Raw genomic sequence first — 13,947 nt, 5'->3', positions numbered from 1 at the left:
ATACTTAACTATTATTTCCAAAGAAATGTTGAGCCTTAATCCTGTTACCATTAGCTCCTGTTTGCTTTAATTCTTCTCCCTGTGGAGTTTCACGGCAGGAGGGGAAGGCAGTCGGTATGCACACACAGGCTCATTTCCCCCAGGTACAGTTCTTCCTGATTATCCACTCAAGTGGGATTGTAACCTTACGGCCATTTCCATAGCAATGAGCACTGGAAGATGCCACAGTTGCCTAATGAGGCACTTTCTCTGGGCATGCAGCAAAAAGCAGAGGTTGTTTAGCGATGGAGAAAGCTCCAGCAAAGGAACAGCAACTCAATTTGCATGCAAGTGCTCCTGCAGCACCCTCAGTAGAGATGGAAATTGCAGCAATCTCTTCTTTCTCAGCTACCAAGTATGTTAATTCTCCTGTTAACAATACAAGGCATCTCCTCAAAGAGCTTTTTCTGAAGAGGAGGTGTTACAATCAAGTCTCCACCTCACAGGTGGATTATCCAGCTTGTGTATAAACCAGGCTGGCTCCTGAAGCAATGCAGCTGCTTCTGTATAATTCTGCCCTCCAGCTACTAAGTCTCACTAAATCCTGTCTCCCCAGGGGGCCCTGTATCCTGGTGCCCCAGTCTTTCTGGTAGCAACAGCGCTATGTGGCCTCAGTGCTGCATGAGTACACTTCTGGTTTTGGACCCACACAGGTTCTGGATGCTGAGGGGTGCTGGATTTTAAAGCCAGTAAGCCTTGCCCCAAGTGGCTATGCTGAGATACTTTAAGTTGTGAGATTGTCTTGCTTAGGACCTTAACTTCTCACATAGTCCGATCAACCGACTTTAATCTCTCCTTGCCTCCCACGGTTCTCCCCAGATGCTAGGAAATCAGAAAATCTGATCATGAAAATTAAAGAGGAAAAACACTCCCAAGAAAAGCAAGTGTCAGTTCCAGCGTCACTAGCATGGTCTTTTCATGAAGGTGACAACACACAATTTGTGGAATTAATATAGAAACAGGGCTGTTGAGAAATGACATTTCTCCAACCCCCAAATAATCTTTGGGCATGCAATTCTGAAGTGGTATTTTGGAAGAGTTCTGAATAGGTAATGTAGCAGCAACTGTGTAATTCTATGAAGCTACAGATACAGGGAAGTTAGAGACATTTAATGTGGAAAATCTCACCCATGGTTTGAGCCAGAGAACAACAGCCTTTTTCTAGTACACCAGGTTATACACGTGCAGTGGTGAATTGACAGTACACTCTCCTTATACATGCAGTATTTACATACACTAAAAGGACAGAAAAAAAGGAAACACACCAAGCAGTTTATAACCATGTAAGTTCAGGAAAAAACCCTGGCTGTAGCTTAGCCATGGAGGTTGCCACAACACAAAACACATCTTACTTGCCTTTGAGGGTAAAACTTCTGGCTAGTAACAATTGTTGTTCTATTGGTTCTTGGAGAAACAGAGCTGGAAGAAACACTAGGCAATGAAACAGGGGCATAGGATCACCAGATTTCTGTCTCTTCCTTTTCTCCACGTGTCAGTCCATTTGTTGGTATGTGTTGGTTTTAATACACCTGGAAATGAGCAGAGGTGGTGCCATCTTTCCAGCAACGCAGGGTTTCTACCGTGACAGAACGACAAAGAGGACAGGTCTTCTCCCTGTCAAACCAGAGGCAGAGGCATTCTTCACAAAACACATGCTGTGGAGACAAAAGGGCAACATCATGATGCAGGCAGGAGGTCCAGTCTTGTCACTAAGCAGAATGCACACTCCACAGCACAGCTGTGGGACCAGGGAACCATTCAGGTTCACATGGACAGTGCAGCCAACTAGCAATACTCAAGTGATATGAAAAATAAAGCCCAGCATTATTAGTACATCAGTTTGCCAAAGCTAATGAGATATTACTCTGTTTCTTAGTATATCAATAGAAAGAAACACTAAAAAAAGCCTCGAACATTTGGGCTAATGAAGTAACTGAGAGCAGAAACAGGTTTTCTTTCTAACTTTTCTTTACCCTGTTTCAACCCTCAGATCCCTGGGTTTTTTACAAGTCAAACAACTTCCTTTCCTTCTCCTACTCCTTATGGCATTTGTTTCTGCTCATGTCACCCAGTCCCAGTCAGTAGCTTCCATAGTCCCAATTTCCCCTCTATAAGAGTCAGTTTTTGCCCCTTATCTTCTCTCATTTCCATCCTAAGCCACAACAGGATTCTCCCTCCAGCCTACCCTGGGTTTGAAACAGAGATAAGGAGGGATTGCTGTCCAGGACACAACCTCAGCTAGACCCAGACTGGAAGAACAGGAAGGGGGAAGGGATTTCTAGAAGCAGTAAGAAGCTCAGACCTCCTCAACACATGTGGAGTCAGCAGAAATATTGCTCATCAAAATCTCAGCTCTGACAAGCACATGCAAAAATAGCTTCCTCTGGGGCTTACAGCTTGATAACATCTGCACAGATGTTCACAGGAATAGTAAGAGGCATGCTTGATGCATAGGTGACCTACTTGATTGATTCTGAACTTCCTCTTCCAAAGGATGAGAATGCAAGAGCTCTTCAAACAAGGGCTCTAAAGCTTTATTTTGACATCACAAGAGAGCAGGTGACTCCATCAAGGTTTTCCCGCACATACCCACACCTCACCTGGAGACGATCTGCAGGATGCAGAATTTCAACCCTAACAGGCGAGAGAAAACCTTGGGGAAGCACCAGCGATCTCACCACTAGGGAATGCCTTCAGCTGGCCTCTGACAGATGACCAAAACACGTCAGTGTGGTGTGTTCACAGGGTTTTAACAACACTGGGTTAGGACTGCTGCATTACTCAGAGTATGACATTCTTAAGCTTTAAGTTTTGCCAGTGTTTACCCAATGAGAACAATTCCCACATACTGGCAGGGGTGACCAACTTCTATAGGCAGAACTACTTGTATTCCTGGCCAGGTGTTCAGACACCACAGTTACACAGTGCTTCACCAGTATTAATGCTCCCTATCAGGCTCATTCTGGATCTGTTCCCCTCTCAGAGCTCTTGCTCATAATTCAGCTGGCCTATTGACTAGCCAGTCTCCCCAAGGGTCAGATAAAAATGTCTTGCATTCCAGAGCCAAGGTCTGGACTGCCAACTGGCAGTCCCTGGACTACAAGGCTGATCTTTTCCATCTCAACTGCTATAATCAGACCCTACAGAGTGGAGTTCATATGGCTCAGCTCTCATGAATCACTGGCTATCTGGAAGAGGGCGATAAATATCCACTAGGGCCTAGACCAAGACCCAGCAAGAGCTTTTAGAATTACCTAGGCTAACTGTGCCTAGAAATGCCAACAGGAGAACCTGATGGGGGAAGCTTGGGATCTTACCTGGCACATAAGGATCAAAGGTTCCCTGAACTCTGCTTGGCAAATGGCACAGATGTCACCTGCCTCACTGCACTGCTGGCTGGTGGCACGAACTCCATAGGTCTGTTAGGAAGAAGGGGAAAAAAAGCCATTGTCAAGAGGTTTGAAGATAACCTGGTTTGTGTCTGAGAAAACCCATAGATCATGTTTTTCATACACAGATATGTATGTGTATGTACAGGGAAGGGAGATTTAGGGATCAGCATGCAGAACACAGGGAAACTGCAGTTGTGTGTTCTCTGTCTTGTTACCCCCTCGAGCTGACTCCATCTTTTAGTGTTTCCACTTATGGAGCAATGATAATGAAATTTAATGAGCTCAACAGGGAGCTGAAAGGATTAATTCAGCATCATTTGCAGAGGTGTTTAGATAGTGGGAGGTATTATTATTAGCAAGTTAGACAATAGAAGAAAGAATTAACAGCAGCAGCACCCACAGGCTTCTCACTTTTCTTCTTAAGTACTGTAAAGTAAATGTTGCTTCTCCTACTGTAACAATAATAGGGGAAATGGAAACATGCTGAGGAAGAATGACCAGCCCAAACCCCCAGAATAAGCAAGGCAAACTCTAACAGACTTATATGATGTTATGTTCCCTTCCTATACAGTCTGTGGTTTTACCATTGTAAAATACAAATCACAGTGTTTCACTGCAACAGATCTGAATGTCAGTGCTAGGCAATGTAGCATCTCTTAATGGCACTGCACATCAGGCACTATGTACATTTATTTAAAATCCTTCTCACACTCTGAAGCTCTAAGTTTTGCCAGCTTGTGTGGCTTTCATGTCAATGAATTAATCCATATTACACAAGGCTTCCAATCAGACTAGGAAAGCCAGACTTGCAACAACCTATTTACCATAGCTGGGACAGGGCAGATATCAGAAAAAGTTCCTAACACCCCTGACAGGAGATACCAGCTTATCGAGCCATGGGACAAGAAGTTATTTTATTCTATGATCGTGATATGCTGAACAATTTTCAACTCCATCATTCATTAGTAACACGGTTTCACCTAGGAAACTGTTCTGTGAAACCTATGACTACCTACCTGTGGGGTGCAAAGGACTTTCAGTGCCTTCCGGACACTTCCCACACGACCACAGATGTCAAAAGACTGCAATAAAGACATTAAATTTTAGATATTTTTCACAAAACATGTGTATGTGTGCATACAGTTCAGAAACTCAGGACACACGTGGCAGAGTTTCTGCAAATGGATTCTCAGTGGGAACAAAGATCCTCAATAACAATAGTGCCAAAAATATTTCATGGTGATTGTGAAATATGTAGTAAAGGTGAATTGATGGTGCAGCAAGGTAGCCAACAAAAAACCTCTGGCAACAACGGGTTGCAAATCAGTAACTTTAAAGTACAAAAAAGAGATTATGAGGTAGTGGTGGGGTAAATTGCCCACCCTCCCTAGGTAGGAAAGGGCTAAAATGGACCCATTCCCACCCTGAGTCCCTGAGAAGTCCAGAAATAAGTCTAGAGGACATTGTGGTTATCCTGAGAGCGAGGGAAGGAGAGGCTACCTTTTTACATGGAAGAGGTAAGAAATTGCTTTCCGCAGCCTCTGGGGAGAAGGAGGATTTCCAGGGCTGTGAGGCTCTGCCACACACTTTGATACTTCAGGGCCCAGATGATATTAAGAGAGAAGGAGTGGGAATTGCCCATCCTGCTGCAGGGACAGATTTAGTGATTAAATACTACCAAGAGAAGAAAAGCCTGAGGAATGTGAAGCAGGACGGAGGCTGGCTTGCTCCCATCTGCCTAAAGAGTGAGGAACTTTAAATGCCTGGAAGGGAACGAGCTACCAGCACCTTGGTGCTTGCACACAGCCAAAGATGGCCAAGAGCAGGGACAGCACCAGGTCCTTCTCCTTCCCCCTCCCTGCACTGCCCAGCAAACATGATGTAACTGCATCTGGAGAGCAGTGCTCCTCATTACAGACTAAAAGCAGTTCAGAGAAGGGCAGAAAATGAGCCTGCAGAAAATGATTTCTGAAAAGAGACTGAAATACATAAATATTTACAGCTTGGCGAAGCAATACCAAAGTGTGGGGAAAAGATGATAAACTTCCTCCAAATATCTGGGGGCTCAGCAAGAGAGCAGACACGCAGCATCCTTAAAGTGAGGACAGAGTAATACTACTAAAAGGGAAAATGGCTTGGAAATCTAATCCAATTTGCCATCTTCCCTGTCTGCTGGCAGGATGCAGAGAGAAAGATACTATGAACTAGACAAGATAGAAAGAAACGATTGGGCAAAGAACAGCCCTGCATTAGTTGGGAAAAGGGCCAGATGACATAACGGGACCTTTCCATTTCTAACCTGAGTGAGGAGCAGCCTGGAGGGCAGGGGAAGACGCGGTGCAGAATACGCAGAGTTGTAGTGGACTTGCAGTACAGAGGCACCAAAATGCCTGGGGTTGGCTTTCTATTTTTTTTTCTAGCATGATTAAGTGGGCTCACTGCAGGGAATGCCAATGAGATCATCGTGCAATAGACGTGGAATCAAATGAAGGCACCAATAATGCTTCCAGTCAGCATGTAAAAGGCTCCCAGGGTCCTTCCAGTAATGCTTCCAGTCAGCAACTAGCACTTGAGGCTGCCGACTGCTACAGACTTTTTATCTTCTAACACGGGCAGGGATCAGCTCTCTCCCACAGTACAGTTCACAGCTTTTTTCTGGTTGCTTTGCTTATAACAGGACTTTTAACACCTTTCCCCTGGTTCTGATATCTCTGATTCTCCCAGCCCATTCCCCCCCTTCATCTTTATTTCCCCTGGACTTTCCTGTACCCCCCTAAATGCACGTTTCACTAGTTCCTTTAACATCCCTTTACCTCCCCATGCACTGAAGACTACGTTGCATCAGTTGTCTTTCTAGCAATAGGACTGCAACAGCTGGGTTCAGTGCCTGCTCTCTTGTCAATGGAAGAGCTACTGTAGAATTAATTGCCATCACCCCCCTTCTAACTATGCTGAAGAGCATGTGTCTGAGGTAGGGTTCAACTCACAGCCTGAACAAAGCAAACACCTACTGTTATACCACTCAGCCATTTTCTCCCCCTCAATACCACTCCTACCCTCAGTCAAAGGCTTCTGTCCAGGACAGGCAAGTATAAGACCTGGATGCCCCTACTTACGAACATCTGGGATTTCTTTGCCGAAATCAGAGGTTCACACCAGAGACACCAAGACAGCTCCCACTAGCTGCACTATACGCAATCTTCGGAAAGCCAAGTCTGCTCTTTGTGTGGGGAGAGGGGACGCAGCCCTAGCTAAGCCCTGGATGTTTGCCAGAAGCACAGAAGGCCTGAGTGCCAAATTGGCTTCTGTGGTTTTTCTAATGTGGTTTGTGGCTTTGCTAATGTGGACTCCTTTGGGTATATTTTCTATGTCTCAGGCAAGGAATTAGACCTGCAGCTCTTGTGATAGTAGATGGGGTGCTCATACCTAGTATTTCATGACCTGCTTTGGAAGAGTGAGCTCCCATTACTCCTGCTTTTCTCTCTCTCACTTCCAAGCAAAGTCTCCAACAGGGACAGGTTTAACCCTAACCCATACACAGCTGTGGTGCCAAGTTACTGCTACACACCAACATAGGACAGTAATATTCCTGGACAACAGAGAAAGCACCAAACCAATCCATACAGGACTGCTTGTACCTGTGCATAAAGGTCCTGAGTGCATTAATATGCCTTCATGGTTCTGATGAACTTCACCTGGGGTCTCCACCCCACATACCCTGCCCATGGGCTCAGGAGCTCTATTTAAGCTCAGCTCTGTAGCTTCAGTTTCTCTTTAAGCTGTGCTATAGGAATGTTAGTTTCCAGTTTAGCTGTAAGTGTACTTACCTACAGGTTCTAATTACCTTGGCTTATCAACCCATAGAGTTCCAACCTTGACCATGAGCTTGTCTCATTACTATGGCTACACCCAGCAATCATGGGACTATGTCTGACCCTGGTTGCCTTCCTCTGATCATGGCCTGTGGATTAACTTCCTGCTGTTATCTTGTACCTGCTTCACTGCAAACTATTTACCTGAAGATTTGGGCTCTTCAGCCCTGGCCAGTGAGGCCATTGTCCTGCCACTTGTGCTCTGCTCAGCTCCCTTTCTCCCAGGGAGCAGCTGGCTCCCCACTACTCCTTGACACTGCGGTGATTTCTCCAGATGCAACAGACAGCACAACAAACTGCAGGTAAGCATCCCTTCTGCAGGTGTTCCTTCCCTTTTACAAGAAAGAATGACAGAAAGATCACCTGAAGTCTGCCCTTGATTTGTGATCTGCCTTCCTTGACCCCCACAAGGCCAGAAAGGCACGCAAGGGTGGGATACTGTTCTCCAGAAGAGATTCAGACAATAATACTTTTGAAAGGGGCAAAAATCTTCTCCTGTAGCTCAGAACAGGAAACGTGTAGCTAAGAGTCAGGATGAGTGTGTGGGGAACCACACTAGTTTCATATGTCTGTTATTCTGGCAGTGCTCTGTTTCTGGCCTGACTTGGCTGCAATGGGTCTGTGACCATCTTGCTTCCCATGACCTCCTCTGCTTATCTCTACAAAAGCTCTAAATTCCTCTACAGCAGGGTTTATATGCCCCATTTCTGTACATATACAGGCATATCTCAGATAAGAACTGTAGTTTGACTTTACATGGTTCGGTAAACCATTAGCCTCTTGGAGCTCTTTTCAGCTGAGATATTTTCTCTCAGTTCTTCAGTCCCCCCCAGTCCCTTTCTCCTAGGGTGAGACAAGCATCAGAGGTGCAGCAAGCTAGACTCATGTGGCCTTCCTCAGAACTTTCTCAGAGGAATGGATAACAGGTCTACATTTGTTTCAGCTACTGCTCTGCCTAGGACAGGAATATTAGTTTCCAGTTCAGCCATAACCAAACAAAGATAGCAACCCTAGGCAGAGCTGAATACACATAATTAGAAATACAGCTGTTTCTAGAGCTCACATTTGTGACTTGTCGTAGTCAGTCACACCTATTCATTTACAATTTTACAGGCAGACTCTGTGTTGTTTTTTTTTTTTTTTTTTTTGAACTTCTTACTTTTGAGCAAATGTAATGGCATTTGTCACTGAGATCCTGGACTTGTCTCAGCCACGCCAGAACTACTTGTTTTATCTAGGCAGGACTTGCAAGTCCCTTACTCTGCCTGCTGCACTCAGTACTGTGAATGACAGAGTACCTATTCTGCCTCAAAAGATAGAGACTTAAAAACATATAACTGTTGCAACCCTCCTTTTAGTGCTGAATCTAGAAGTCTGGAGGTAGCTAACCTCTCTTCTGATACTGGTCCCCCAAGGCTCCACTCCCATTCTCTTCTAGCCTTTATAGAAAGGGATTAGAAAACAGCAATGACTTCATCAGCCTGATGCAACACTGCATGAGCAATCACACATCTTTCTCTAGCTCACCAATGCCCACATAGTGGTAAAGCAAAATATTTTGACAACTGAAGCACAGGGTGTCCTCAGCAGCTGCAGCTTTCCTTCCTAAGTAGTGATGGCAACAATTTAAAGGTGTATTTATTCTCCTCAGCTGTGCTTCTTGCTCTGCTCTTGCTACAAATATTAATTGAGGTGGTACTCACCTTGCAGAGGCTATACAGGATGATCAGAATCCCTCCTAGGAAGTAGCTGCTGGATGGGTCATCTCCCATGATGTATTTATACCACAACTGGATGGGGACAAGGGATCGGAACAACTGGCTCAGCTCTTCAATAACCAAATAAAACTTTCCCTTTAAAAAAAGTGATAGATGGTTACTATCAGGAAATCAAAAGAGCATTTAACAGGTGCGGGGCTTGAAGTTTATAGGACTTCTGTTCGCTGTCTATCTATGTGCTCTGTTAAATGGTGCAAAGATCAGTGTATTCATAAGATGCATTTTTCTTTGCAGCCATCTAACCCAGTACCTGGAAAGGATAACCCATATCACTGTTTCTTTGCTGTCACTGTGTTCCTCTTGTTCTTTGCCTTATCCAGCTATTGTTTTAAACATCTGAGTCACAAACTTTTAGAGCAGGTTATAGATATCTCTTTGCATATCCATACAGTGCTGCAGTGTGTTAGCAGTAGAGGTTAAGGTTTTCAGGGATTAATATGTAGATACTATAAATAATGAGGAAGGGAATGCAAATGAGGTCTTTCACATGCTATACATCTTCTGAAGGTACAGGGATTTAAATGTAAGATGACACTGGTATTCCTGACAACATTGTACATCACCCAAAAAAATCAAATTAATTGCCTATTTCCCAATGTCCTTCCTCTTCTACTCTGGTGTTGGAGTGTTTACAGTACACAGATAAGGCTGGCTCTGAAAAAACATCAGGGCATTTTAAACTCAAAGATGCCAAACCTTTCTGAGGACCTTATGGAAGAAAAGTGTTTGTGTGAAGCACACTGGTGGGAATGTTTCCTGCAAAAGACTCAAAGATGTGATCACATCCTTTGCGAATCCTTGCCAAAGCTGTTCTTGCCATTCTGGTGTTCACTCCAATTAGGAAGCTTGCCTTCCTTGAAGGCCACCTGCAAGGTAGTAAAATCCCTCCTGACTTACCACAACCATGGGGTACAACTGAAATTTTCCTACAACAAGGCGCCTAAAACTAGGATCAACAAACTGGCTAAATAAGGCTACCTAATCTAGGGTCAAGAGGGTATTTGTTCTGCCCCACATGGTTTAAAAGGAGAACAGTGCCAGTGGAGTAGGTCAGGGCAAGCTGTGAGTCAGAACTATGTCTAAACTGCAGTGACATTATTCAAACTGATTTTTTTTTTTGATATGTCAAAATTCTTTTATTTGATAAGATCAGGGAGAAGGGGAAATTCCCCTGGAATTTTGCTGTGTTGTCCTAGTTAGCTTTGTCATCAGTGATGTCATCACGGGTCAGTTGTTAATTGGTGAGATTTGGAGAGGGGATTAAGTCCTCCCCGGTCCGCGAGGCTAGCGGCAGCCAGCGCCCTTCCCCTGGGTCTCAGAGATGAGATCACTCGGCAGGCCATCCTGCCGTACCGAACAAATCGAATCCTTCAGAGAGCTCTGGCATTCTCATGATCTCATATCCCCCCTGGGACAAGGAGTGAGGTCACACCAGCAGTTGCTAACGGACCTGGGCTGCTTTCTTCCTCTCCCCCCCCCAATCCACTCCTCCTTGCTAATCCCAGGTGGCATCACATAGCAAAAATGTAACAGCACCAATCTGGGGTCCTAAATGCAAGCAATTTATTAAATTAGCACAGAGGGCTCTATCCAGCCTCGTGCTTCAATACAATCATCGTTTATTTCTGGAGCCCTTGTGACAGAGGGTCGCAGTCTGCTAATGACTACGCTGTCACTTCCTTCCCTTCACACAGGCAGCTCTCCACCTCCCCCTCCTCAGCCAGCTCTGATGAAAGCTACCAGCAAGCTAGAGGCAGCAAGCTGCTTGCTTTCTGACTCCTTCCTCCCAACAGGCTCTCACTCAGCTTTTACTTAGCCTCACTTCCCCAGCAGGCTGGGCTAGGACAGGTCAGTGCTTACTCTCTCATTGCATCAGATGGAACTTCTGGATCCAGCATGCGGGGTGTCTGCGAGCTCCTTCCTCTGAAGCCTGACATCAGGGCAAAGCTGAAGCCCTGCTAACTCAAAGCACTGACACACTGAAACACTGGAGCCCACAGCACAGCGTAAGGAAAGGTGGGTCACAGGCTGCAGAATCAGAAGTGGAAGAGTGGGGGCTCTAAAATGAACGTGCAGCAAGTAACAAATTTCAATTCTTTTTAGCCACAAAATTTCCCCACCTTTATGGAGCTTTCCAAATTCCTTTCTGTTATGATGTGAGCCTTGTTTTCATTGGTAACTGCAAGATACTGGGATTTCTTAGCAGCTAGGTAATTAACACCCTTACAGGAGTGCAGCTAAACCTTTCAGTTGAGGCATCCTTCCATCCAGTCTATTACCACCATCCACTTGACCATTTAGGAGAGGTCTTTTGATAACCTTAGAGTGATTACAGCCAGGAGGAAGGAAGCAATATAAGGACAGCTGAGCAGCATTTAAAAGAGAACTAGAGCTCCAGTAAATGCTTACAAAAATAAGGCTTGTCAAGCATGTCAGTGCAACACCAGCCCTTTTTTAAGCTAGGAAAAGTGCCTAGAAAATCAGAAGTAATTCTGCAAAGGGCTGTGCCAGGAATAAATGGGGTTTTCTGAGCCAGAAGCTTAGAAAACAAGGTTGTAACCTACAATTTCATCAGCAGAATTTAGCTTTCTAACAGCAGTAACTCACTGTTAGCAGCACCCATCATTTGTAAATGCACCCAATACTCCTTTCTGTCTTCTGTTCTCCAGCTTTACTATATCTTGGCTACCTAGACTGAAGTTTTTCAAGCTAAATACTTGTTTTAACCTGCATTCAACTGCATTCAAGAGTTTCAGCCTAAAGCATTTCAGGTAGTTCTCATACACGTTTGGAAGAACTTTCATATTAAGCATGACTATAATTATTTCTCCTGTGGATCTCTGATTTGGAACAACCTGAGATAAGTCAAGGGCTGCTTCTGTTGGGTGACTTTTCATATTTCATAAAAATCAGTGCAAACCTAGGCACTCTGCAGAGTGTGATGCATGTCTGAATTGCGTAGGTCCCAGTCCTTGAGCAAGCATTTCATCACACTGGACTACACAGACTAAACAGGGAATTAACAGAAACTATAGTTCTCTGTTGGGTAGAGTCAGATACCAGAACAAGCCTTGGCTTTGGTCTCATTAAGCCATTGCAACAAGTTGGAATTAAGCCGGAGTAAAATGAAAGTACACTGCTGAACCTCTGTAGGGTCAGTTACTGCGAAAGCTGTCAGCTTTCTGCTGTCAAACACTTCATTATCACAAGCAGCGAAGGACTGTGCTGTGGATCTAATTATTACCAATGCTGATGATGAGCCATGTGATGCCACATGGTGAGATTTGTGTTTTTTTCCAGAATGCTTTGTTTAAAAACTAAGTCAGTGACTTGCGTAACCCTCCTTTTTCCTCTACCTCAATCATAGTAAAAGACAATTTCTGTACTTTAAATCTAGCACTTATTTTGGAAGAGCAGAATTCAGGATTTTCATACAATCTCAATCTTCCTTCTGTAGATGTAGTGTTTAACAATGATCACCATTTTCACAGAAGGTGAGTGGTACTCATTAAGCACATGACTTTACTGTTTTGTTATACACTCATTAGATGATGGCAAATTGCATCTTACCACTTCATGCTATTCAAGCTCTGAGGAGAGAATTACTAAAGATCCCTGAGTCTTTTTTTATGACATAACCACTATAGTATAAGACTTTCAAAAACTTTTTTTTTGCATCGTTGGCTGACATAAGGGACAGCTATTATTTGCATTTTCTAAATGAAAACTTGAGACACAGGAAGGGTAAGGTTGGTTTTGGTGTTCAACCTGAGATGTCTGGGATTAGAGTTTTTAATATATTCAATTTAATAGATCACATTACCTTTAAAACCACTGACTTCAGTTTGCAGCTGTACATGGCTTTCCTACAATCACATAGGAATTATTTGGCAAAGAAAAAGATGGAATTTAATTCTCCAGTGTAGCATTCAACTTTAACCTATAGAATGTTTTTCTTCTTCCAATGGTCTCTTTGTTCTCTACGTGCTTTCCAGTTTCTACACCAGCTTCTTTCAATATACCACCTTGCTCCATCTGTGGGGCACAGCATACCATGTTTGGTGATGGATGAAGAGGTCTTACAGAAAAATAACATAAAATCACGTAATTAAAAAATGAATTGCAACATATGCAACACCAAAAGGGGGCAAATTACAGCTGCAAAAGCAATGCTAATTTCCACAAGCCCTGAGTATCGATGTTGTAGTCTTATTTAACATAAAGCTTTGTAAAAGCGTGCGTGTGCCTCACAGAAGGAAATGGAGAACGGCATGCTAAAGTTTTACACGGCAGAATTAAAATGGAATGTAAGAAGTGAGACAAGTTGCAATGAGGCAACTGTAAGTTGTGATTAGCACCCAAGGGAAGTTCCAAGTCTCACTTGTTCTGCTGCCAGCAGCATTAGGACATATACTGAAACAGGAAGATGCTAGAAAAACTGAGACCTGCTGGCAATTTGGATCAGTAGAGAGCAGGCTCTGCTGAGATTTCAGGTCATACTGCCAATATCAGAAAGTGTTGGGTAGGAGCAATAAACAGCACTGTGGCACAGAGGGTGCTGGTGAAAATCACTGAATCATGGAATAGCTTGGGTTGGAAGGGGCCTTAAAGTCCATCCAGTTCTGACCTTTCCTGCCAAGGGCAGGGATGTCACCCATTAGGTCAGGTTGCCCAAAGCCCCATCCAGCCTGGCCTTGAACATTTCCAGGGATGGGGCATCCACAGCTTCTCTGGGCAGCCTGTTCCAGTGACTCACCGCCCTCATTGGAAAGAGTTTCTTCCTTGTATCTCATCTAAATCTATCCTCTTTCAGTTTAAGGCCATTATTCCTTGTCCTGTCTCAATATTCCCTGACAAAGAGTCCCT

The 13,947-nt window shown here is 44.1% G+C and overlaps 1 protein-coding gene across 1 annotated transcript in view; it reads right to left on the bottom strand.

Annotated features, from left to right (window-relative positions):
* Window positions 1–465: 465 nt before the first annotated feature.
* The window catches only part of RNFT2 (ring finger protein, transmembrane 2), a 31,679-nt gene continuing 18,197 nt past the window's right edge, over window positions 466–13,947 (bottom strand). The window contains exons 8-11 of the mRNA XM_084297364.1: window positions 9,007–9,156; window positions 4,448–4,513; window positions 3,357–3,458; window positions 466–1,694 (exon numbers count right to left, since the gene is read on the bottom strand). Of these exons, the coding sequence (XP_084153490.1) occupies window positions 1,560–1,694; window positions 3,357–3,458; window positions 4,448–4,513; window positions 9,007–9,156 (453 nt within the window). The 3' untranslated portion in view covers window positions 466–1,559. The remainder of the gene's footprint in view (window positions 1,695–3,356; window positions 3,459–4,447; window positions 4,514–9,006; window positions 9,157–13,947) is intronic.

This window comes from Netta rufina (assembly GCF_964035555.1).
Source record: "Netta rufina genome assembly, chromosome: 17".
Classification (NCBI taxonomy): Eukaryota; Metazoa; Chordata; class Aves; order Anseriformes; family Anatidae; genus Netta; species Netta rufina.
Note: the sequence above shows the minus strand (reverse complement) of the source record. Positions and strands in the feature narration are given on the sequence as shown.